The sequence below is a fragment of the Centropristis striata genome, chromosome 13 (genome assembly GCF_030273125.1).
Source record: "Centropristis striata isolate RG_2023a ecotype Rhode Island chromosome 13, C.striata_1.0, whole genome shotgun sequence".
Lineage (NCBI taxonomy): Eukaryota > Metazoa > Chordata > Actinopteri > Perciformes > Serranidae > Centropristis > Centropristis striata.
Window position 1 is genome coordinate 21,295,345 of NC_081529.1, and position 25,900 is coordinate 21,321,244.

General features: G+C 41.0%; 1 protein-coding gene across 1 annotated transcript in view; it reads left to right on the top strand.

Annotated features, from left to right (window-relative positions):
- Positions 1-24,419, top strand: part of LOC131984137 (xylosyltransferase 1-like) — a 30,255-nt gene extending 5,836 nt beyond the window's left edge. The window contains exons 2-11 of the mRNA XM_059349023.1: positions 4,364-4,913; positions 7,811-7,983; positions 8,814-9,016; positions 12,815-12,895; positions 13,262-13,478; positions 13,787-13,963; positions 17,896-18,164; positions 20,319-20,514; positions 21,000-21,336; positions 23,882-24,419. Of these exons, the coding sequence (XP_059205006.1) occupies positions 4,364-4,913; positions 7,811-7,983; positions 8,814-9,016; positions 12,815-12,895; positions 13,262-13,478; positions 13,787-13,963; positions 17,896-18,164; positions 20,319-20,514; positions 21,000-21,336; positions 23,882-24,204 (2,526 nt within the window). The 3' untranslated portion in view covers positions 24,205-24,419. The remainder of the gene's footprint in view (positions 1-4,363; positions 4,914-7,810; positions 7,984-8,813; positions 9,017-12,814; positions 12,896-13,261; positions 13,479-13,786; positions 13,964-17,895; positions 18,165-20,318; positions 20,515-20,999; positions 21,337-23,881) is intronic.
- Positions 24,420-25,900: the final 1,481 nt, after the last annotated feature.

Here is a 25,900-nt window from a genome sequence, read left to right on the forward strand (position 1 = left end):
GCAGTCATCATCACAAAATGTGCACATCTTGCAAAGACCATCTCCACTAGAGGTGTGAATCAGCATATCGGCTCCACGATGCGATTTTATCCCGATACCTGAGTCACAATACAATATTATTGTGAGTTTAAGCATCTTGCCATATGGTGAGCATTTTGTGTCCACAAAATTAAATCCTATCAAGAATTGTTTTCTCCAATAAGAGAAAATTCCCAGTGTAATGAGAGTCAAACCCACAGACTGACCAACAAAGTATTCAGTTAAACTGAACTGAACTGATATCAAACATGTATGGACGACAAAACTTTAGCATTTTATCAAACTTTCACAAACAACAAGCTTCACTGCTCTCAATGTTTTTGAATGAAACATAAAAAAATAAAAAACTTTGCAGCGTTACTTCGACAACTTCCCGACACGATATCCTGAAGCACCTATAGATTCCTTACAACTTCTAGTTTCATGTGATAGCATCTCCATTATATTCCTAAAAGTGAGCCTGCTACAACCTCCAGAAAAAGAAAAAAAACAAACTGAGAAAATACTGACAGCCCGCTGGCAATATATCATAATACTACGCTGTATCGATTTTTTCCCTCACCTCTAATCTCCACCTTGAAATGTCTCCTGATCCAAGCCAAGTTTGCATCCAAATCTAAGGCAAATTTTTAAAAAAATCTGCAAAAGAAACTGAAGATTATTGCGTGTATCCATTCGCTGCTGTTGAATGCTGACATTTCAAATTTCACATGGTGTGTAAAACATGACAGAAATATTGTATTTCTGTTTGTTTTATGTTTATAATGTGAAGAAAGTTGCAGAAATATGTCTGATGTTTTTCAGCTCTTCACTGCAAGTCGAATGCTTCATATACATCATTTGTTTTTATCAACCAGCAGCTTTTCCTCCTTAGCCGAGCAGTCAGGTTTCACTGGGCAGCAGTAGTAAAATCCTGCTGTGTGTTCCCTCAGGTATACTGAATACAAACAGTGTTTGATTAATGCAGAACTGGGCCTCTGGATGCTGCATGCAGGCTGGTGAAAGAGCTCTTTATTGCTCCATATGTAGGCGTTTTCTCTCTCACACACTCATAACTGTTCATCACGAAGCACGTGTGAAGAGATGGACCGTCTGGTTAATGATCGATCTCCTTCAGGTATAAATACAGCCAGGGAGTTGAGTGATATTTGGATGATAGTGACAGTTAGTCTGTTAAGGGAATATTTTAATGCCCAATATTTGTCAAGTTTTAGCAATATTAAACATTCTAACCACCGACCAAATTCCACTATCAGTTACTTTTCCAAAATGTTTCTTCCTTTTCAGGCTACAGTCATGGCAAAAATCATAAGACCACCCTTGTTTTCTCTAATTTCTTGTTCATTTTAATACCAATGCATGGTTGTCCAAACAAATGTACCTTTAGTTGTACCAGGCATTAAAATGAACAAGAAATTGAAGAAAACAATGATCTAATCATTTTTTTTCCATGACTTTACACATGAACCAGTTTTCAGCATAAATTACATCCACCCAACGACTTATTTAAAAAGAAAAACACGTCACTTTTAAAGCTCATTCTCCACCCTAAAACGTTTGCTGATCACAAGCAAAGTTTTTCACACAAATTTCACTATACTTTCTAAGAATCTGAAAAAGAAAATGCAAAAGCATGTGCTCGCCCGTCAGCTACTGATGAATGCCGCCGTTTGAAAAGCTCCAGACAAATTTCAAATATTTTAAAACCATGTGGGAAACATGATGGACATAAGGAAGCCAGTTATCTTCTTCTTTTCTCCGACCATCCTTCAGCCAAACTCCTCACGTTTTTTATGTTTTTCCAAACAACACTACGTTTCCAGTTTTATTCTCATCAGTGTGAACATGGCCTCAGATCAACAGATGTCAGAGCAACAGGTCTCCTTTCTTCCAGCCTCTGTCTCTCTCTCTCTCTCTGTTTTAATGCCTCTCGCCCTGGGCGCCTGAGGGAACAAGCTCTCTTGTCTCTTTTCTGTCGCCTTTATCACGGAGCAGCAGGAGGTCTGGAGGCTGCAAAGGCAACTTCAATAAGAACCTGCTGAGGACGAGAGCAAACTGACTCAGACACAGTCAGACAGAGCTGTGTGTGTGTGTGTGTGTGTGTGTGTGTGTGTGTGTGTGTGTGTGTGTGTGTGTGTGTGTGTGTGTGTGTGTGTGTGTGTGTGTGTGTGTGTGTGTGTGTGTGTGTGTGTGTGTGTGTGTGTGTGTGTGTGTGTGTGTGTGTGTGTGTGTGTGTGTGTGTGCGTGTGTGTGTACGAGTATAAAGAATGATGTCTTTGTAGGTAAGCGGTGGTATTTTAGCTGTGGTCCGTCTCCATGGAATGCAAAGGTTTCAGGGAAAAAACGCAGGAGGATTTGTGCAGCAAAGAGAAACGGCAGTTTGTGTTGTTGAGGATTACTGGAAATCAGCAGGAATAAACTGTCAATATGAGGCTTGTGTTTACCGTCATTAGACATGATTATAAACCCTTTTAAAACAAATAAGAGCTGAACTTTAATTCAATGTGTTCACTCATTTAACATTTTTTAAAACAAAAAAACCCTCCAAAATAAGACTTCCTCTTCCCCTCAGGCTTGCATATCCTTTCCATGAATTTGTGTGTTTTTCCCCCCAAAATAGGTATAAAATAAATAAATAAAATTTCCAAGCAAAATGCCCAACCCTTTGCAATCTCAGGCAAACTTTTAACCAAACATGCTGTAAGCCCTTATCTATATTTCTGTATGCATGCAGATTCCAACCGTGCAAAAGTGCTGTTGATCGTTTATCGCTTCTTGCATCCAAACAATGTCTCTCATATACTTATGATCCAGCACAATACCGAATTTAAGCATATGGTCCAAACCCCCGCCCCCGAACTAGCTTGACAGTCAGTCTTTTTAGAACCTGTTAAAGCCTGATCATGTAAAAGAATCAAACTTTTGATGCATAAAAAAATGAGAATCAAAACTTTTGATGCATAAAATATGATAATCATTAATAAAAGCGTTATTACTTTCGCAGTCAGAATGGAATTGTGAGGTATAGCAAGATTCACAGAATTGGTAAAATATTTTTTTGTTTGTTGTCAAACTTAATAAGAAACCTTATTAACACTGCTTATTGGTACTGCTCTAAGAACAGACAAATCGTCAGTGTGTGTATGTGTGACCCTTTAGTCTCTCTCTGTCTCTCTTCACACTGCAGGTTGTACTCCTGGTTTCCTGCAAACTTTTACTCTCACAATGGTCACAGGAGAGATGAAAATATTCACTTTGAATCTACACACACACACACACACACACACACACACACACACACTTCTCTAAGCTGATATTACAGATGAGATAATGAAAGGTTGTCTGAGGAGCAGGTGGCAAGAGCTGATATTACTGCCTTCCCAAAAGCACTCTGCTAGTGTGTGTGTGTGTGTGTGTGTGTGTGTGTGTGTGTCAGAAACACACTCTTTATCCCTGGAAAAGACAGATATAGGCCGATCTAAGGGATTAAAATACCCATCGAGGTCATGTGGCTTTGCCAGTGAAACACACGCGCACACACACACATTCTTGTATATCACCACCTGACTTTGGGGTCAAGGCCAAGGCCACAGCTGTCTGTCTCAGGGGTCAAAGGTCACTTGAGCACAGAAAGTCATTTCCTTTCTCCCTTCTTTCCTTTTTTTTTTCATGTGTATTCTCGGCCCTGTTTTTTTTCCTAGAAAGTAAAAGTGAAAGTGTATTTGATGAGATAGTCTAAATATCTGTAGTTTAATTCATTCAGAAAATATGATTTTTTTTAATTAAAAAATGTCTAAAGAGAATACATTTAGAACTGCCTCAAACCTTTTAACTAAATGCACGTCATATAAGAACCACATTGATTAAAAAAGGCTTTAATAGTTAAATAAATATATAAAATTGATGGCCTTTCATGTCCTTCAAGTTTTATTTGCATTACTATTTTCGTTTGAATAAAATGTCAGTTATTCTGATTGTTGTGTGCTCGTTTAACACACAGACATCTTCTTACAGTTGTGACAGAAAATGAGCTCTGTGTGAAAGTCCTGGCTGGATGTCGTCACTTTCATCCTCTTTCCTTGGAAATATCCCACTTATGGAAACATCTCATTTTCATTAAATATCTTAATTGTAAGCTGTCATTTAAATTCTGATGAAAGCTAATAAATCATCACACATGATTCATTCATGAAGTCGGAGAGTTGAAAATAAGATGATAAGATAATTCCTGTTGTTAAGAACACTTTTGTGGTTCAGAGTGTTCAGAAGTGAAGGATATCACCGTGTTCATGGTTTTAACCTCGTATTGACCTCTCCCTCTCAGGACGTGTACCATTCCCACCGGCCCAAAGAGAAACTTCGCCTGGACAGCAACAACAACGAGAACTCGGTCCCTAAAGACTTTGACACCATCGACAGCAACAGTAACCTTGGAGCTCGGTCTCAGCGCCAGCGAGTGCAGCTCGCAAACGCCAAACGCAAGCTGGATAAAGCCCAGGCGCAGAGCATGCTGGGAAAATCTGCCAACGAGGTCCTGAAGCTCCCTCCCCTCCAGCCCCAAGGGGCGGGCCTCAGCCTCAACCGCACCCACATCCGTAAGCCCCACCCCCAAGTGCCGACCTTCCCGGCGCCGATCCAGGGGTCCGATCAGGATCCGCCGTTCCACCAGGCGAGGAAGTCGGCCACGCTGCCGCCGTCCGGTTTGGAGTCGAGGAAGGAGCAGCCGCAGTGCGAGATCAGCGGGAAGGAAGCCATCTCCGCTCTGTCGCGAGCCAAGAGCCGCGAGTGTCGGCAGCACATCGTGGAGGTCTACTGCAAACACAAGGAGAGAGCGCTGATGCCCGAGAGAGTGCCGCGGTACTGCCCCATCGAAGGTGAGACCACAGGCTGAACACCAAAGGACATGAACCAGATGGGGATGGAAAATTACAGAAACTTTCAATGGGAATTTATGGGAATTAACTGGAAATTGGAGGTTAATTAAACAAACTGTATCATATTCAAACATAGATCTAAACATTTTTGTTTTGTAATAAACATACTTCCAAATAATACAATTAAAAAAACATTTCAACAGATTTATCCTAAGAAAGTAAATTGACACGTTGAATTGAACATGTGGAGGAATGCACAGTGTAGGTGGGTGTGGCCTCGGTAAGGGCGTGGTCTCGGTAGGGGGTGTGGCCTCAGCAGCCCTGCAGTAAGTTGTGTGCATGTGATTGAGTTACAGCAGATATTCAAGTGTACTTGCATAAAAATCTGGTTGTTTTAGTCCAGATTATGCTGAAATATATTTTCCCAACTATATTTGAAATGTAGAACATTTGTTAAGGGCCAGCTACACAGTGAGAGGTTCGACTCCGGCCTGCGGCTCTTCTGTGTGGGGTTTTGCATGTTTTCCCCGTGTCAGCGTGGTTTTCACCGGGTACTCTGGCCTCCTCCCATAGTCCAAAAACATGCACTTAGGTTTAATTGGTGACTCTAAATTGCCCATAGGAGTGAATGTCTGTCCAGGGTGTACCCCGCCTTTTCCAACCAATGTCAGCTGGGATCTGCTCCAGCCCCCCGCGACCCTGATGCGGATAATCGGTTAAAGATAATGAATGAATGAATGTTAAGGGCCAACCTTCAATATAGTAAATTCCCAGTATATTTCCATTAATTCCCATGGGAAGTTTCCAACTTGGAAAAGTGTCAGGGCTGGGTGATGTGATGAGGCAGTATATCGTCATAACTATATAAATATGTCTTATCTTATTTTTTTTATCACAATGTCAAAAAACAGCTCAACTGTACTTCTGTTCTTGAAGCTGTTTTCTGTTTCCTGTTACATTTTCCTCTGGCTTCCTCCCACAGTCCACAAACATGGAGTAGTTTGTCTGTCCAGGGTGGACCCGCCTCTCTGCCAATGTCAGCTATATCCGCGACCTGAGTTCAGATAAACAGTTGAGGAGAATGAATAATATTGTTGGCAAGGCCCAAATTTATTTATTTACTCTCTTGATTGTTTTGTTCAAAGTTCTTCATTATATGAGACATTTCCATAACACAGGAGTATGCAAAATTGGTCTTATCATGTGGTTATTTCATATAGATTGTTTATTTATTAAATAACCACAAATCAAGATTATTTACATCATTATCAAGCTATGAAAGTCATATTACAAACAGCAAACAACAATTCCTGCATATTAACAAAACAATTAGTCAAATATCCTATCAGAAAATGAATTAGCCGCCAGGAATATAATCATCTTGTTTAATCAACAAAATAAACCTTTGTTCGTTTAAATATTTCAATATAGATGAGACTTTCCCGAGCCTCTGTTTCTGAGGCACCGAACATCAGCACATTTCCTCCCAGAAAATAAATTCTACAATAGCTATGTTTCCTGTAGCAGTCAGACTGTGGGCCAAATGTTTCTGTGGCAGATATTTCCTTGGAAACAGCACAGGAAAGACTTGCAGCCTGTATTTACAGTGGGTGTAATCCAGAATATGAGCACCCAGCATTATTGTACATAGTTAGTTTAAATGTATTAACCTGTGATTTAAGGCCTGATGTATCCCTTCATGTTCACTCAGACGGTGATTGAGCCAGTCAACAAATGAAAGGGTGACACGCTGAAGACAGAAAGCGACGGAATTGAACGAACATGCGGCTGCTTTGAAGTGGCCTTTTTTTTTTCTTTTTTCGTTTCCAAATTTACTCTTCGAGAAGCATTTTTAACCCGGCACGTGCCAGAGTCATGAAGAAGCATCCAGGTCTATTTTCAGGGACTGGGAGCTCAGATGGACATGGCGAGGACGATCCTCCGCCGGCGTAATTACACCCCAATTAAACAAGCAGTTTGTAGGCTTATTTTTGGAATGGCTGACTAATGATTTACTTGTAGTCTTGCTCTCAGAACCACCCTGAGCCGTTTGAGGTTTAATCTATATGATTATAGGTTGCTTTGATGATACACTAGTCATTATATCCACAGACCGGAGCACAGTGAAACATGACTTGGTTTGACTGACGTCCGCTCAGAAAGAGAACGAGGGTTGTTGAAGCAGAGTTGGGTGTTTCTGCGCTCGGTGTGCATTGCTCTCCGTACACGACATCGCTCGAGCGAGCCGCCTGATTACAGTCATTTCTCCTCAGACTCCCTCTCCCAGCATGCCCCTCAGCCCAGGAAGGTCACTAATTAGGCCGAGCAGGCCTCAACCTGCGCCATCTTTAGAGTGAGCGTGATGATGGAGAAGCATGAGGCTGTCAGAGGGTTTGTGTATACAAGAGGCACATTTAGCTCAGACAGCCACAGACAAGAGGAATATTTCCAGGAAAGATAGAAGTGAAGACGTAGTGGAGGGCAGGGTAACAGTGACAGCGGCATTTGGCTGACAACCAAAAAACTAAGATCCAGCAAGTGTCTTCCTGTTCACAGCCTCTTGATTTATGAGTGACAGCGTGTGCTGAAAAACTTTATGATTTGAAGTCGATGATTTGATCTAAGGAGCTGGATTTACTGTCGATCTCACAGCCGACTTTATTTTTGTCTGGCCAACTCAGCAAAACCCCAAAATATGAATTAAAAGAAAAGCAGCAAAGCTTCGCATGAGAGGCAGCGGAGGAACCAGAGAATGTGTGAAAAATGGCTGCCAATAATTTTTTTTTTTCACTAATTGGTTATTTGCGCCCAGACTCTAGACAAGCCCTTGTTGCAGAAGCCAGAGTTCAGTTGTTAACTGCAGCTTATAAAATGCTGCATGTCTCATGTCTGTCCAGGTAAGGCTAATGTGAATGTGCAATGGGATGGAGACCCCTCAGAAGCCGCCCAGCTCGTGCCGGCTCGGATCGCCTTCGTCCTGGTCGTCCACGGCCGAGCCTCTCGGCAGTTCCATCGTCTCTTCAAAGCCATCTACCACACCTCGCACTACTACTACATCCATGTGGATCAGGTGAGACCAGAGAGCGGGGTTACAATGAGGACAACATCTTCCTGAGCAGAAAAATGGAGATTGACACGGTTATATTGGTAACTTGCAGATAATAACTGTTAAAGCGACTCTTCCACTTATATGACAAACGTTAAGTTTAGAGCCAGCAACCACTTTGGCTACAACCTCCTCTGCCCAGACAGCTGTTTAAATCACACAAATATCTCGCTGTTGATCAAGACTCCCGGTCTGTTTTTTCCTGATCCACCTCACTCGCTACAGAGGATGGGGAAATATAAATCAATCTATCAGTATATACAATTGTTGATTTCTTTCCATGAAGCCAACATAAAGCTCACTGACAGCCTTGCTGTATCAATTAACATGCAATTAATACATTCCAATAACATATACAGCAGGATTTTTGTGTGATTTTAAACAGCAGTCTGTGCAAATAATGCACATCTCGCTCACGTCTCACTCCCAGAGGAACTGTGCTTGGGTGCTAATCATTACCTTTGAAATATACTGAGTGAAGTAACAGCAGTGTCCTTATGAGGCCATGACAGTGTGCTTGAAGAAAGGCGTAGAAGTTAGATCACTCACTCAGTCACATACAGACCCACGTGTAGGGCTGACCTCCAGTCCTCAGCCTAAACAATGGTAGAAAAAAATGGAAAATGGGAAAAATAGGCGATTTAGACTTGTTAAAGCCCAGAGAACTTTGCTCTAGCAGCTACCCACAGCCCATGCCACCTCAGTGTCGTTATTAGTGGCGTGGATACAAACCTTGACTGTCTTTAGTTCTCTCTGTAACCTTCTTTCTTCTTGTCATCGTCCACCCTCCTCAGAGGTCCAACTACCTCCACAGAGAGGTCCTCTCCCTGGCCGGCCAGTATCCCAACGTGCGGGTGACCCCCTGGCGGATGTCCACCATCTGGGGCGGGGCCAGCCTGCTGACGATGTACCTGCACAGCATGGAGGACCTTCTCAAAATGTCCGACTGGTCCTGGGACTTCTTCATCAACCTCAGCGCCGCAGATTACCCCATCAGGTGAGAGACGCAGAGAGGAGAGGGCTCACTGCTGAGTGGTTAGATTATTTTACCTTTCTTTTTCTTTTAAACTAAATCTGAAGTTAACGAGGCCCTCACCATGGCACAGAAATGCTCTCTGGTGATCCGCAAAGGTTTGGTTGGAAATCCCCCCACTGGTTCCTGTTTTGTATCTCACGTCACGTCACGTCACGTCAAGTCCCATCCAAACACACAGCACATTGATTTGTTCAAGCCGTGTTTGGTTTGTTTAAGGTCTTATGGATCAGGTTACGTGGCCGATAGACCCAGAGAGCATCAACTCTGAATGGATGTGGAGTCTATAGCTTTGAAGCAGAGCCCTGTTAATGGCTGTCTTGCTGCTCAGGGATTTGAGGGGATCTGTGTTGTTGAGCAGAGAGCTTGGCTGTGATCAGTGCAGGTATTGAGCGGTGGTTCGCTCGCTGTTGCTGCAGCAGTAAAGGGAAGCGGCAACATAAAGAGGTTTGTGGAGGTCAGTCGTGTTTAACTCATCAGTGCACACAGAGATGCTTCTTTAAGCAGCTCCACATGGTTGTCTTTACCCGAGAGTTGAGCCTGACACCTGAGTGTCTGGCTTTGACCTTTATGGAGTTCCTAGATTTCAGTTTATATATATCTGTGATCAGCTCTTGGATTAAGTGGATTTAGTGGATTAAGTGCATTAACTGGCCCCTTTAGAGTCTACCTGTTCAAGTTCTGGTGCATTATTCATTCAGTCCTGATAGATTATCACCGCTGTTGAGCTAATTGAACCATTGGTACATAAAAGGGTTGCAACTAATCATTATTTTAATTATCAAGCTATTGCTGATTATTTTTCTTGATTAACCTTTTAAAAAAAATAATGGCTTAAAAAAGGTTCATAACAATTTTCCTGACATATTTCATTGTCTTGTTTTGTCAAATTTACAGTGCAAAACTCAGATGTTTTCAGTTTGTAGTGATATAAAGAGAAAATCCTCATGACTATGGGGTTTGGATTGAAAAACTAGCAATTATCAAAAAATAAATTTTCTGCCAATTGACTAATCAGTTACAGTCTCAAAGATCTCTATATTGTTGTCTTTGGTATTTATTGTGTTTTTGGATCTTGTTTCCTAGTGATTCAAACAGTGCGACCTGTGACATCAGTCAGTTGGTAGTTTTCATCATCTGTAGTCGTCGCTCTTTTCCTTGTTTGTTTGTTCAAACAAAGACCTGAAACATCTGAAAGCTGCTTCACACACAGGTGAAATGCAGAGCGTTCACTCTCTGGTGAAGCAACAACTGCTGGGTCACTAGCTCTGCACCAAGTTTATAGGTAGTAGGCAAATGTAGGCAATATTAATATAATTCATTTTAAGGTAGAGTGACTTAACAGATGTTTATTTGAATGATTATTTGAAATCTTCAAGATTATGACTGTAAACTCTGGGAATGTGGTCAGGTCAGGATTGCAATTTTAGCTGATTTACATGAACAAAATTATTCAGAAGTAAAAACAGAAGTGAAACTCAAACAAACTGTCATCACATACTTTTACATGCATACAGGTTTAATTGACATTTTTGGTGATTTCTGTGGAAGTTGCATAGATATTTTGGGTTTACTTTACAACATACATGACCCTCTGGCAGCTCATGTGACTGAGGTTGAATTCAAGTAAAATAAAGCTTATTGCTCCTGAACCACCGCCTTCCTCCACAGTAAAGCAGATTCAAAGACTAATTATGACTTTCTTAAAACATGCAAATATTAAATGTCTGCATTGTAAGTGCTTCATGAGGATAGAAATGTAATAACACACACACACACACACACACACACACATACACAGACACAGTCTGATCCATCCTCTGTCCTCCCATCAAAGTGACTGTTTGAACAGCCTTCCAGCTAAAATCCATAACACACCACAGCATTAACACAGAGCCATCGACAGCTGTGACGTCACGGGAGAGTGAGTCAATGGAAGTGTGTGTGTGTGTGTGTGTCTGTCTGTCTGTCTGTCTGTCTGTCTGTCTGTCTGTCTGTCTGTCTGTCTGTCTGTCTGTCTGTCTGTCTGTCTGTGAGTGTGCGTGGCTTTTGCATGTTTCTCTCTAACTGATATTTAAAAAGTCTGAGTGACCTCTCATATCAGCGAGCTCCAGAGGATCAGACTTCTGACTGAAAAACAAACAAACAATCAGATTGATTTTTACTAGTATTGGCTTTTATGCTTATTGATTCGATATGACATGGACAAATTTTATACTTTTAGAATCTCTAACATGAGAATGGTATCAAACTTCACATATAACTCAGCAAGAAAGCCAATAAACATGTTTCTCAACCGTCTAAATGCTAACTATGCTAATCTCAAATATCATAATCTGCAGAAAGAAATCCTGGATGAGAAGCATCTTCAGTGATATATGAGCGTATGTTGTTGCAGCTCCAGTTAGATTTAAATGTGTTGTGAGTAAGTGATGAACACAAACATGCCCACAAACGCACACATGCACGCCTGCGGTGCGTCTTAACGACTGTAATCAAATGCAATCAGCAGCGATCTGTCTGTCTGTCTGCCGTCCCGTCTGCTCGTAAGGACGACACCAGGCTGGAGACGCGTGCTCACAGCTCACACTGCACGCTGCTGCAGGCCACACACTGCAGCTGGAAGAGGAAGCTAAATAAACTGGTCCAGCTACACCAGAACAGAGTCACAAAGAGTCACTCTAACGCCCCTAAATGGAAGATTGTGTTGCATTGTTTAAAAGAACGAGAAGGGTCGGTCTGAAAGGGAAGAATCCCCCATTAAACACAGCTGCTGGTAATGTGTGCTGGATGAGTCTGTTTAATGCATTGTTGATGTTTGTCTTCTTCCTGTGACATAAAGGTGTTCTGATATCATACAAGAGGAGTTTGAAAGCATAAATGTGTCAGCAATTTAAATTATAAAATGTAAATGTGGAGGAAATATAAGATTTGGCTGTAGAGAATGGACCAGTTTGTATTTGGCAGTGAAGGAATATAACTTAGTGTATTTATCTGACAGCTTCAGTTACTTTACACATTAAAATTTTACACATAAGTGACATGTGACATGTTTATAATTATTATATTCAGTAATAAATAAGACTTCCCAACAGTTTTGTCAAGTAGAGCTGAAACGTTTAGTCCATTAAGGTTTAGTCGATTGACAGAAAATTCTAAATGTAAAACATGTAAAAACATTTTATGGTTTTCCTAAGAATAATGTTAATACATTAGTAATAATGTTGAAGAAAAAAATCTAAGGGAATCTGTTGCATTATTGATTTAACAGAAGGGGTCAGTAAATCAGCATCTTCTTTCTTGCACAGAATGTTAAAACAACATCCATTTTTATTTATTTAATTATTTATTTTATTTTATTTTATTTTATTATTTTATATTTATTTTATGTATTATTTTTATTATTATTATTATTATTATTTTACTTGTTACACTTGACACTGTTTTGACTCTTGTAATGTCATCTCTTGATTTTGTTATGTCACTGAAAAATCAATAAACAAATGTTTAAAAAAAAAAAAAAAGAATGTTAAAACAACAAAGGTTTTTCTTATGCACATTTATAAAACGGTGACATGGAAGACTCAGGAGAAGAGATATTTGATCAATTTCAAGTTCTGGATCAAATCAGTGGATCGACCGCCATCAGATCAGCCGATTTCCTTTAAAAACTTATATACTTATATTCATATTAGGAGTTTGCAGTGTGATGCTGGAGGTGTGTTTCTGAATGGATGATTGACAGCTGCTGTCTCTCTTCAGAACCAACGAGCAGCTGGTGGCCTTCCTGTCCAAGTACCGCAACATGAACTTCATCAAGTCTCATGGCAGAGACAACGCACGGTGAGAGAGAAACTTTCCTTTTCTCTGTCTCTTCATCAGTTTATTTCTGTCTTTTTCTCTCATCTTCTTTTGTTCTTGAAAGTACACCTGACCCTGCACCGAAACCAATATTCTATAAGTTTGTTTCATGTAATTTTGTTTTATCCCAGAGGTGAAACTTTATGTAAATTCAGGTGCTGTGCCCAAGGCACTGACCGTCTGCAGACAGGTTCGGTGACTGAATAGAGAGCTTGTATACTGAATAATCTTGTTGATGTACAGTTCACCTCTCTCTCTCTACAGTATGACAGTAAATATGTCTCAGGTAGAAGTATTTACACAGTCTGAGTAATCAGCTGATCACTGGACTCCTGTGTGTCCTCTCAGTTTCATCCGTAAACAGGGTCTGGACCGTCTGTTCTACGAGTGCGACACACACATGTGGCGTCTCGGGGACCGCAAGATCCCAGAGGGCATCGCGGTGGACGGAGGCTCTGACTGGTTCCTACTCAACCGGCCCTTTGTAGACTATGTGGTCAACTCCAGAGACGAGCTGGTCAGCAGCATGAAGCGCTTCTACACCTACACACTGCTGCCGGCCGAGGTAACACACACACACACACACACACACACACACACACACACACAGACTCGAGTAAACGTTCAAATACAGAGGACGTGTGTTTATTAAAGTCTTTATCCAAAGTTTTCTGACGAGGCAGCAACAATAATGAGTCATAAAATATGCAACAAATCAGAATAAGACAGAAAGGTTTTTTTTAAACAACAATTACATGAAATATTTAATTTTAGAAACAACCGAAAAAGCCTAGTAATCATTTGTTGCAGCTGTAATATTTGTTTCATTGTGTGTTTTTTGACTGTGAATAAACTGTCTCTCTTCCCGTGCAGTCGTTCTTCCACACCGTGCTGGAGAACAGCGCCCACTGTGAGTCCATGGTTGACAACAACCTGCGGCTCACCAACTGGAACCGTAAACTGGGCTGTAAATGCCAGTACAAGCACATAGTGGACTGGTGCGGCTGCTCCCCCAACGACTTCAAGCCCTCAGACCTGCAACGCTTCCAGGTGAGACATCTTCAGAGTTTTCAAACACAATGGTTCTGAATGTATACTTCAGTATACTTTAAAAGCTTTTAGTGAATCTTTCTGCATCTTCTCTGTTTACCTGCAGGAAAGTAGCCTTTAGAGTGTTGCAGCTGAGTGCAATTTGCCCTTATTTTGCTTTATGCTAGAGAGAAAAATGACATTTTCGGAGCATTAGCTGCAGGTGCTGCCTGACAAGCTTCAGAGGCATTCCTCAAAACTTCCCAGGACTGTCAGTGATGGTGCTGCTTCAGACTGTGAAAGAAGCTGCCAGGATATGCCAACAATAAATTCACAGTAACTGTGTTTGGAAAGTTACACTGATCTTTGTGAATTGGACTGTTTGGCAGTGAGGCTCATTTGAATAGAGGCTACATACATACACACATGGATGTTAATGTAAATATCAAATCAGTTTTTATTCCTCACATTAAACTATCCTTAAGATACCCAGAGCTGTAAGGTTTGCATTATTCATCATGAAGCAGAATCTGGCAGCCAGATCAGGAAATACAGGAGCCCTGATGCTTTGAACCCTAAAAATTAGTCTTTTTTATACAGAACTTTCACTTGTAACTGAGTGTTTTGACTTTGCAGTATTGCTACTTTTACTGAGGTAAAAGATGAGAGTAATTCATCTCCCACTGGTTATAGTGCACAAAGGGCATGTAAACATTTACATTACAATTTACTGGAGGTCGAAGACAGTCAAAACTAGAAATAAGTAGAAACCTTAAAAAAAACTTAAGAAGTTACTAGCCATCACACATTAAGTTTCAACCTACAATGAAATGCCTTAGAATCAGTTTTTTAACTTCTGAGTGACTCCGGTTGAAAAACTGTCAAAAGAAATGCTTACATATATAGGTCGCGATAAAACTGTACAAACTGAGCTCTGTTAGGGATGACTTGCACTCTTTGCGGGTACTTTGAGGATTACAGATTAGTTTTATGTTCGGGAATTTTCCTTTGAGTTTTTTCTTAGACAGACCGACCGACCTGTCCTCTGTAGCTGTGATTGAAGTCTATATGTTTCATCCTTTCACATGTGCTTTTAGCTGAGACAGAAGGGAACATGGCAGTCTGCTGGTTGCAGACAATGTCACATATGATTATTTCTTAAAAAGAACGAGGCACCCTGTGTGTTATTACTCTACTCTTCTGCCATGACTGGTGACATTCAAAGCGACAGATGTGGTTCAACTTCTCAGGAGTCACACAGCTTTCCACAGGGGAACATTCTTTGGATTTTTTTGTATCAAATGTAATAATGTTGCAGCCCTGTTATGAGTGGCAGAGCTAAGAGATAATAGTCATCATTCTCAGTCACTCCTTCTCAGGGACCAAAATAGCTCCGTATTCACAAATTAGCAGTGCTGCTTTTCCTCGGCTCCCTGTGGTCGAGCTACTGATGGTTTCTATAAGAAGAGCTGATCCTGGAAACAGCTGTACACTCCAGCCACTCCGTATTTATAGTGCTTTGTAGCGAGCTGCCGCTGAGGTTTTAAGGTTGTCATTATGATAATGTCGGGGTTCACCAGGGAGAACGAGGCTCCGAGTCCTCAACGTAAGGGTCAGAACACACATGTACAGTACGTACACACTCTCTATAGACATTGTTTAACCAGCTGAGACTCTTTCAGTTTGATTTTTTAAGAAAAAGATCAGCAACATCCAACACCAAGATCAGAATCAGGAGGATGTTTATGTAAAAATCAAATAAGTTTGTCTTTCTCACAGTAAATCGTCCTGAAGGTTTAAACTCCAGAGCTTTAAGATTTCTGATTTCAGAATCAGAATCATCTTTGTTGGCCAGATATGTGGGCACATACTTGGAATTTGACTCCGGTTTGTCCCTCTCTCTCTCTCTTACAAAAATACAAATATTAAAAATAGCAAAAAAGATAATTAAAAAATATATATACAAGGTCAGCTTGGTTAACAGTATGTACTCCAGAATGACAGAAGGATCCAGAATGACTTGTTCTGGTTTACCTGCCAATGTAATTTCTTTACCAAAATATTTTTCAAGCTGACATAAAACTGCAAAAGATGCAATGTCATGAAAAACTCTACAGCTTGTTATGTCAGCGCCGCTTAAGTTCTGCATTTTAAAGTATGTGCTGCTCATCTCAGAGCGAAATATAATATATTTCTGCTGCACTATATTTATTAGATAACTTACTTCCTTAGGGGATTCAGATTATTACAAGAAAATGATCTTAAATTAAAGTTATGTTATTAAAATGAGCTCCTTCTTTTCCAGCTGCATCATTAAAGTGGTGATGATGCATCAATAATTATAATCCAATAACACATATTACTCTGCATAGTGAGCACTTTAACTTTTGGTTCTTTGTGTATATTTCGATGCTGATGCTTTAATGCTTTTGCATCAGTGTGATTAAGGAGAGTCACGATTTCAGTTGTGATTTAAAAACAATCGAAAGGAGATTTCAGTTTAAATTCTTCAAATTAAAAGCAGCATCAACAAAAACAAAAACTTTAGCATATGTCTTTGGTGTGGTACAGGTCATAAAAATATGGCAGTTATATCACACTTGATACCACGTAGAATATTTTAGATAAACGAGTTGTCGGAACATGAATTCAATGTTCTGTTTATCTTTATAAATCAAAACAACACAGCCAAAAACAAAGCAAATTAAATAGAAAATGGAACCGAATCGAACCGTAAAAATGAGTCTTCTAGTTTACTTTTTATTCAGGATTTTCACTTGTAACTGAGTATTTTTACACTGTAGTATTGCTACTTTTACTGCAAAAAAATATGAGAGTAATTTATCCTGGTTAACTGGTTATAGTGCATATTAGAAGAAACCTGTTCAGTCTCGACTAAATAAAGCTGAACAAGAGAGCAGCAGCTTGACCTCCTTCAGGAGCACAAAACATACAGTAAAAGCACTTTAATATCGTTTCCCTGTGATCTCTCCTTCCCTCGCTGTAACTCATGGCTTCCAGTGTTGTCTTTAGCTGTGTGAGGACACAGATCATTGGGTAACAGCCCCAGAATAACTGCTGCGCTGCAGCCCGGGCAGTCCGCATGGCTCTCATTATGTTGGGGTTTCCTGGCTCGCTGCTGCTGTCGGGACCCACCAAGAACTGGTGTGGTGAGGTCACACCCTCCTCGTGACATCATGAACCACGCCCTTCCTTCCTCCAGGCCGGGCCACATGACAGAGTGTATGTCTCTATGAGTTCACTTGTCCATACCTTGGTTTTTCCGTAGAATTACCGTTTCAAGGTTAAAATGAGCTTGAAATGTAGGTTATACAGGATGCCAAGCCTACTTACAAACAGGTGACACGTTGAGACATGAAACTTATATTTAACTTTAATTATTCTTCTGTAGAATGCTTTCATGAAACAGAAAAATGGTTGTTTATGGGACAAGAACATCTTATTTCATGTGATGAGGAAGGGAGATAATCACTATACTGTATATTCTGTGTGTACTGTATATAAATGTACAATTAACCAGGGCTGAAAGGTGCTGGAAAAGCTTTAAAAAGTACCTTGACTTGACTTTATAAAAATTGAACCTGAAGGTGTCCAAGGTTTTTTCTTCAGGCACACTATGATTAAAACATGTTGAATCACCTGTTCTATTGATGTTCAATAATAACTATTTTAACAGAGATAAAACAGTTTAATTCAGACACCAAATGTATTTTTTACATTTGAAATAGTTTCCACACATACAGCATTAATAACACACTGGTGCTGGATCTGTAGTCTGGAACGGTCGATGCACAGGTAGATGATGGATCTTGCAAACCGGTAATTTCTCTCTTTTTTGTCTTTGTTTTATGTATTGTCTTCTCTGGGCTTTTTAATATTTTCTTTCTATAGTTCTATCGCTCCTCATCTCCTTCTGTCTTCTCTGACCACAGCAAGCGTCCCGACCCACCTTCTTTGCCCGGAAGTTCGAGGCCAGCGTCAGCCAGGAGATCATCAACCAGCTGGACGCCTACCTGTTTGGCCCGTACGCTGCCGGCAGCCCGGGCCTGCAGGCCTACTGGGAAAACATCTATGAGCAGGAGACGGACGGCCTCGCCAGCCTATCAGACTCCACGCTCAGCCACTACCACGCCTTCGCTCGTATGGGGCTGTCCCGCGCTGCCAGCTCACTGCAGGGACATCCCAATGACAACAGCTGCAGGTATGACAGCTTGATGTGAAGTGGAAATATATTGTGTAAAGCCATCCATACTCTGAATGCTCTAGGTCTCTAGTTTGTCTCATTTTATAGAGCGAGGTCAAGTTTTACTGACTAACATCATCACACAAGAAGAAATTTGGGCTCATTAAATCCACAAGAGTCTCAGTCTGTGAGCTGCATAAATTGGGTATGACTGGAAAGTTACTGTATTTAGGGATCAAATAGTCGCTACAAAATAACCCATTTGTACTGCATGAGGCCTATGGTTCCTGCCTCAAACTGCAAGACATCAGCATAAAGTGAGCATGTCTTTAAAGACGAGACTCGTGGGTACACAGAGAACCCATTTTCATTCAGATATCATGAAGTCAGAGGCTAAGGGACCGCTTTGAAAATGTTTTTTCCCTCGCTATAATTTAGTGCACAAGCCAGAAAGACGTGGTTGTTACCAATTGGTTCCTCAGGTCTTCTACTTTCATATGTTATCAACATCTTGTGGCATTTAAAATGAGCCTGCTGCAGCCTCTGAAGTCAGCTGAGGACACGGACGCCCTTAAGGAGCTGATGAAGTTAGTTTCAATTAATATTGATCATTTTTGTGGTATCAGAAAATATAACTTCATCAGCAACATCACTTGCTGTCAGTTACCAGAATTTTCATTTCCCATGTGTGTCCATGTTGATGGTGACGGTCACTTCATGTTTACGGCTTGTTGTTTGGTTTTAATTAGGCAAAGTGAACAGAGTCCAGACCAGAACTAAAAGGCAGAAACGGCTCGTTTTTAACTTACAGAACTACAGGTGTGAGCACAAAAGTGTGTGCTAGATTGTTCCAGCCTCATCCTCATGTACAGGGAGAGTTTTAAGGATGCTTTGTACAGTCTTTAGTTGCTGGGTGAGTAAATTTAGGCTGAGGGAGAAACTGCACAATCACTGTCTGAGGACTGGCAGATGAAATGTGTCTTTCCACTAAACTCACCACCACTGGTGTTTGTGAGTCCAAATTAAATATAAAGATAACGCCAGCTTGTCCTGGGGTACAATCAGGCTACAGTGTCTGCAAGGACTGGCTTTTTCCAGCAGTGTGTGTAATGTGTGTGTGGGGTGGAGACCCAGAGTAGGTACAAGGAGGTACTTGTTGTTGGAATCGGGGTGGGGATTGGTGGCGAGAATGGGTGGGGGCAGCATTATGGGACGTGTGTGTGAAGGGGAGTTAAAACAGGAGTAGTCTGTTCCCTTTAACCTGCCAGTTCAGTCTCAGACTACATGCACCATCATGTGGATGGATTCGCTTAAAAATGGTTTAGATGATACATGTAATAGTATAATATGTCTAAAACAGGACGAAAAAAAAGGTTTGCTCATATTTTACTATTATATGTATCAACATACTATTCCAAAGGGTTTTTTAGGTATTTTTGGACCAACTAAACTTTGACCATTTTTTTACATTTTTCAACATACTATACTATGGCTTTTTTTCAATTTTTGAAAAAAGTTTGTGTGCACATTTTTGGCCACCAGTCTTCAACCACAAATGCCAGTGACGTAGCCGTGACGTCGACTCCAAGTTAGTCTATAATGTGGTTTTTTTTTTTGATGGGGTCATTTTTGGACATCCTATGTATCAACAGACTACAATTGACCCATTTTAAGAATTTTTAGGCATTTTAAAATTTGACCATTTTTCGACAACAATCGACATGCTATATTATGCCTTTTTTTGAGGGGGTAATTTTTGGACATCCCAAAATATGGTGTTTAAATGCTTTAAATGGGTCAATTATAGTCTGTTCACACATATTAGAGCATAATATGGCAAGAAATTACAGGAAAAAACACATATTTTGGGATGTCCAAAAATGACTCCTTAAAGTAATACTATAGCATGTCGATTTTTGTCAGAAATGGTCAAATTTTAAAATGCTTAAAATGGAACAATTGTAGTCTTTTGATACATGTGGTAGTATAGTTGGTCCAAAAATAGTGAAAAAAACACCATATTATGGGAATAGGTGGAAAAATGTGATAGTAAAGTGACTTATTGTTTACAACGTTGGCAGTAACGTTTGTGTGGATGAAAGGAAAACGCAGATAGAAAAGAAGCTTCTCCACTTTATTGCAGACCGTCTCAGTACAGTATGTCTCTCTCAGGTACATGTCCATGGGCCATCCAGTGTCCGTCCACCTCTACTTCCTGTCAGACCAGTTCCAGGGCTACCTTGTGCGTCATGTGGCCACTAACCGAGCCTCCACCCAGCTGGAGAGTCTGGAGACCTGGGTGGCACCCAAGGACCACTTCGCCCTGGCCAGCCCCCCCCACCCCTCCAACAGACTGCAGCACATTCAGGTCAGAAACACACACATTAATTCAGGGGAAACTAACGAACATGATTTTGTTATTTTATGTTTTTGCACCTCAAATGTAATGTGTTGTTTTTAAATCACCACATTGAAGTTGATAAACTGCATGTCAAAATGTGGATTAGGGTGCTGCTTTTTAAAAAATATTTATCTGAAACGGTTTCACATTATACAAAACAATGTAATACATCAGTACATTATAACAAATGTCTGTTTTACAGTTTTATATCAAACAATTCACAAGTTTAACAAAAGAGAAGTACATTATTATTATTATTATTATTATTATCATTAGCATTTATAAGATTAAATTGCCCCAAAGTGAGAAAATTCATTCCATTCACATATGAAATAGGGACATTTAAAAAAAAACATATGCCATTAAATAACAGTAATGAAAAGGGCAATGTTATAAATTATTTCAAAGCAGCTTTTGCAGTCTGAGTGATCCTGCACTCTCTGGTTCTTCAGGTCGGGGCGGACTGGGATCCTAAGGAGCGTCTCTTCAGGAACTGGGGCGGTCTGCTGGGTCCCAAGGACGAGCCGGTGGCTGTGCAGCGCTGGAGCCGCAGCCAGAGCAACCTGACAGCCACAGTGGTGTGGATTGACCCCACCAACGTCATCGCCGCCACTTACGACATTCTGGTTGACGCCTCTGCAGAGGTCACCCACTACCGGCCGCCGCTCACCTCGCCACTGAGGCCCGGCTTGTGGACGCTGAGAGTGCTGCACCACTGGAACCCGCTGGGCCAGACCAGCTTCATCGTGGCTCCGCTCGAGTTCCACCGACAGCAACCTTTACAGCAAGGTGAGCAATCCGATCACTGTCAATGCTGTAAACCTAATAGGAAAAAATAAATGGCCAGAAAGTAACCAAGGAAAGATGTTCATTAATGTCCCTTAACATGTGCAATCAGTCTCAAAAAAGTACATAAAACATTCCAAAACATGCCAAACAATGTCAAAATGTTAGAAGGCAAATAATTGGTAGCCCGAAACATAAAAGCTCTTTTTCCAATTGTCCTTTTAGAACACCCTATTATGGAATGTCCAAAAATAACCCCCTTAAAAAATGTCATGTCGATTTTTGACAAAAAGTTTCCATTTTTTCAATGCAAAAAAATGCTTAAAATGGGTCAGTTATAGTCTGTTGATACATATTAGAGCATAATATGGCTAGAAATGAAAGAAAAAAACAATATTTTGGGATGTCCAAAAATGACCCCCTAAAGAAAAAGTCATAGGGTACATGTCATGTTCCTTATTTTGCATCCCTGCTTCCCTCACTTGCGTCGTTTCCTTGCGTCTTAGTCCCGCCCCATGTGAAGCGATGTCCGTTTCTAATGACAGCAGATCACAGCTGGATCAGCTGTCAGTCACTTTAACAGCTGTAGACATGCACTAATAATAATAAGTGTTTTCTCTGTTTAACAAACACCTGCACATGAATAACAACCTCCATTGTGTATTTATACTGTGTCCAGCTCAGGGGCAGGGGAATGCCTTTATTATTTATTTATTATTATTTGCTTCTGCATATATTAGGACGGTGTCCAAATGCAAGCACACACACACTTCAAAGATGAATAAAGATTCCATACACCAAGCCACCATGGCACGCGTAAAGACGCATCACACTCTGATAAAACACCCAAAACAGAGTGAGTCATGGAGAAGAAGAGACATCCCGCGGGTAGAAAGGAATGAAATGTGGTGATGTAGTACCATCACCTCATGTTATGTGTTTTTACGCGTGCCATGGTGGCTGGGCCCCTCTACCCTGGGTCCGGATTTATTTATTTTTTCATACATGGCCCTAATACGCCGTCGTAGTAGACGATCCTGGTGGTAAATTATTATTAAATATCCCAGAACATGATTGTGTCCGCTGAACACCGGCCAATGTTTTATTAGGTTAGATGATTTAAGGTAAAATGTAAATGATGTCACTCAGATCAAACCTACACTCAGCAAGGATCATTCTCACATGGGACTGATGAAAATGACAAACGATGTAAAAGTGTTTCTTGCTGACGGACAGACTCTCATACTCTCTACTTTTTTTTAAAACTTTTTAATAATATCCATAATAAATCTGTATGGTGGAAAAAACAGATCACGAAAAGGTGTTTGTGGTGTTTTTGTTGTTCAGAGTCACAATAAAACAGATTTTAACTACATGGTGAATCATATAAATAAAATATAAAACTTGTGGTGACACACTTTAGTTTAATCTGTGATCTGTCTTCACTCCGGTTTGAAACTACAGCGATGTTACGATGTATAAGATCAGTCTGACCAGCTGCAGCGTCTAATCAATAACCGATGTCCAGTCAGGGGGCGGGGACACCGCTAAAAGACTTCCGCATAGGATGTTCTCATGTATCCTCGCTTGTGCTTCCTCCGATATGCCTCCTCTATCCTCTATCCTCCATCCTCCGAGCACAAATAAGAGCTTTGGGACGGTCGTAAAGATGGCGCCTGCGAAAGAACTTCTGGTTCAAGTGAGGATAGAGGATAGAGGAGGCGAAAATTAAGGGACATGGAACGCACCCATAGTATTGCATGTTGATTTTGTCAAAAAAGGTCAAATTTAAAAATGCCTAAAAATGCTTAAAATAGGTCAATTATAGTCTGTTGATACATGTGGTAGTATAGTTTGTCCAAAAACAGCAACAACAAAAAAAACACCATATTATAGGATGTCCAAAAATGACACCATCAAAAAAAAAGTCACAGTACAGTATGTAGTCCAAAATCACGTTAAGAAAATCATAGTATAGTAGATCTGGTACTTCTATTACACTCTCTGCCATCACAGCTGTCAGCACCATGCAAACATATTTATAGTGTCAGTATCCAGTCACACGCAGGTCACCTCTGTCCAAATTAGACTTCCACGTTTCATTTCTTTTGACCTCCTCAGCCTCCTGGGGCCTGTGCGTGCGTGCGTGTGTGTGTGCGTCTGTGCATGTGTGTTTGTGTGCATGCGTGTAGGTGTGTGTGTGTAGGTGATAACTGCAGGACTCTAAGTAAAGCCTGGTACATGAATAGACAGTGAGAGATGTTATTGGCTGGTGTTCTGGTGTTTGAACTGAAGGCAGCATGTGACGTGATCTGATCGGAGTGTGTGTGCGTTTATGACTGTGTTTTTACTCGCCCCTGTAACAGTTGCCTCATACTGTCATACTATATTAAGACATTTAGGACATTTTTGACGTCATACGATACTATGACATCAAATTTCATGTATGAAATCTTCTCCTCTCCTCTCCTCTCCTCTCCTCTCCTCTCCTCTCCTCTCCTCTCCTCTCCTCTCCTCTCCTCTCCTCTCCTCTCCTTCTGGGATCCAGAGGATGCACTGCAGTTACACGGCGGCCCGCCCAGAAACTCATACATGGAGCAAAGTTTTCACGGCTTGAACCCAGTGCTGCGGCTTCCGGTTAGCCTGGGCGCGGTGGAGGAGGCGGAGGCCAACGCCAGTCTGACGGGGGTGCCGCTGCGGCGTTGGCTGGACCGACTGCTGGAGGGCCACTGGTCAGCTGCAGACGTCTGCTCCATGGGGCCCAGCGTCTGTCCCGTCATGCAGCGCTGTCCCCTCACCGTCTGGAGCTCCGCCAGCCCCGACACCAAGTCTGAACTGACCCCGCCCAGAGAGGACGGACGGATCAGGTAGCAGTCGGACGGACTGAGGGAGGACAAGAGGAACAAATGAAGGAAGGGACAGGGCCAATGTCCTGTTCCTGTCTCATATTTATTTATTTAAAGTTTGAGTGAAAGGAGATGGATGAATCGAACTCTGGAGGCAGCGACGGGAAGAAGAGAAACAAACTGAGGAAAACTCTTCTCCTTCAGTCCTCATTCAGTCTGCTGTGTGTGTGTGTGTGTGTGTGTGTGTGTGTGTGTGTGTGTGTGTGTGTGTGTGTGTGTGTGTGTGTGTGTGTGTGTGTGTGTGTGTGTGTGTGTGTGTGTGTGTGTGTGTGTGTGTGTGTGTGTGTGTGTGTGTGCACACGTCAGAAGAACTTTATACCTCTTGTTGTGAATGTTTTACATGTTCAGACGCTGAGGTGGTGTGGTTGCTCATTCCGAGGTCAGTTATTGATCATGGCTTTGGTTTGGGCTCAATTTCCTCACATAAATTATGTTTTTCTAGTGATCATATTTATTTTATTTCAGGCTTTTATCCCAAGATTGCAGTTTTAATTCAAGTCTAATTGGTGGAGGCTGAACAGGCACTTAGTGAAAACGAGTCAAAGCATTAAATCCTCAAAACATATTTCTTGAAGTTCAAGCTATTTAGATTACAAATCCAGATCAGAAGTTTCTGTGAAGGCTGAGAGAAACAAGCTGATCATCACCACAGAACAATGTTTGGCTTCTTCAGAAAATGCTGAACTTAAATCTTGGAATAAAAGGCCTGAAATATTATTTTCTCGAGCCTAAAAAAGCTAATTAGCACCTTCAGACGTCCTCCTACAGATCCAGGTAGATGTCAGGGGGGAAATTCAAAGTAATCGCTGATTTGTGCACAAAATATATTTATCTTTTATTTAACTTAGTTGGTCTCAAACCACATGGCCAGATGTGGAGACCACAGCTCAAATTTTATCTCCAGCTACAGTCAGAGTTTTTCTCTTTTAACCTTTAAGATGATTTTTCCTGCAAATTGAAAACACTTTTAAACTAGCAGTGGTGGAAGAAGCACTCAGATCCTTTACTTAAGTAAAAAAAAAAAAACACTATGAAGTGTGGAAGTCCTGCGTTCAAAATCTGAAGTACAGAAGTTTTACTGAGCAGAAGTCTAGAGCTGGTTTTGTAGAATGGTCTGGATATTTAAAAAAAACATTATGATTTTGACTGTGTTGGTGGAAGCAGCATGTTGATGTGTAGCTGGTAGAGCTGGGGCTAATTTTACACTGTTTTTCATCTATAAAAATGTAATTTTATATATCGCTGTTGTATTTTTCTAAAGCTGTTGACTAGATGTAGTGAAGTTAAAGGTCCGATATTTGAGTAACGGTACTCAGTCACTTCCACCACTGCAGTCTACCTGAGAGTTTCTGTTTGTTTCTGTGCCATGTCTGAATATTCAGAAGGTGTCCTCAGAACAGATCCTCCTCTTTTATTTTACTCTGTGCTGTAGGAACTGATGCGACTGTGTCAAAGCCAGTAATTTATTCAAACGTTAATGTCAAACACTTTTGTCAACACTTTTTTCTTCTCTAATTGATATGCTGATGTTTGCAACAGGTGAAATTTGTTTTTTTTTTTTTTGGACAAAAGCATCTGTCTTTGTTTAAAAAAGGCCTTCAAGTGTTTGAGGACTGATGGTAAATGTTTACCGCCCTTTAACTCATCTACTCATTTCAAAA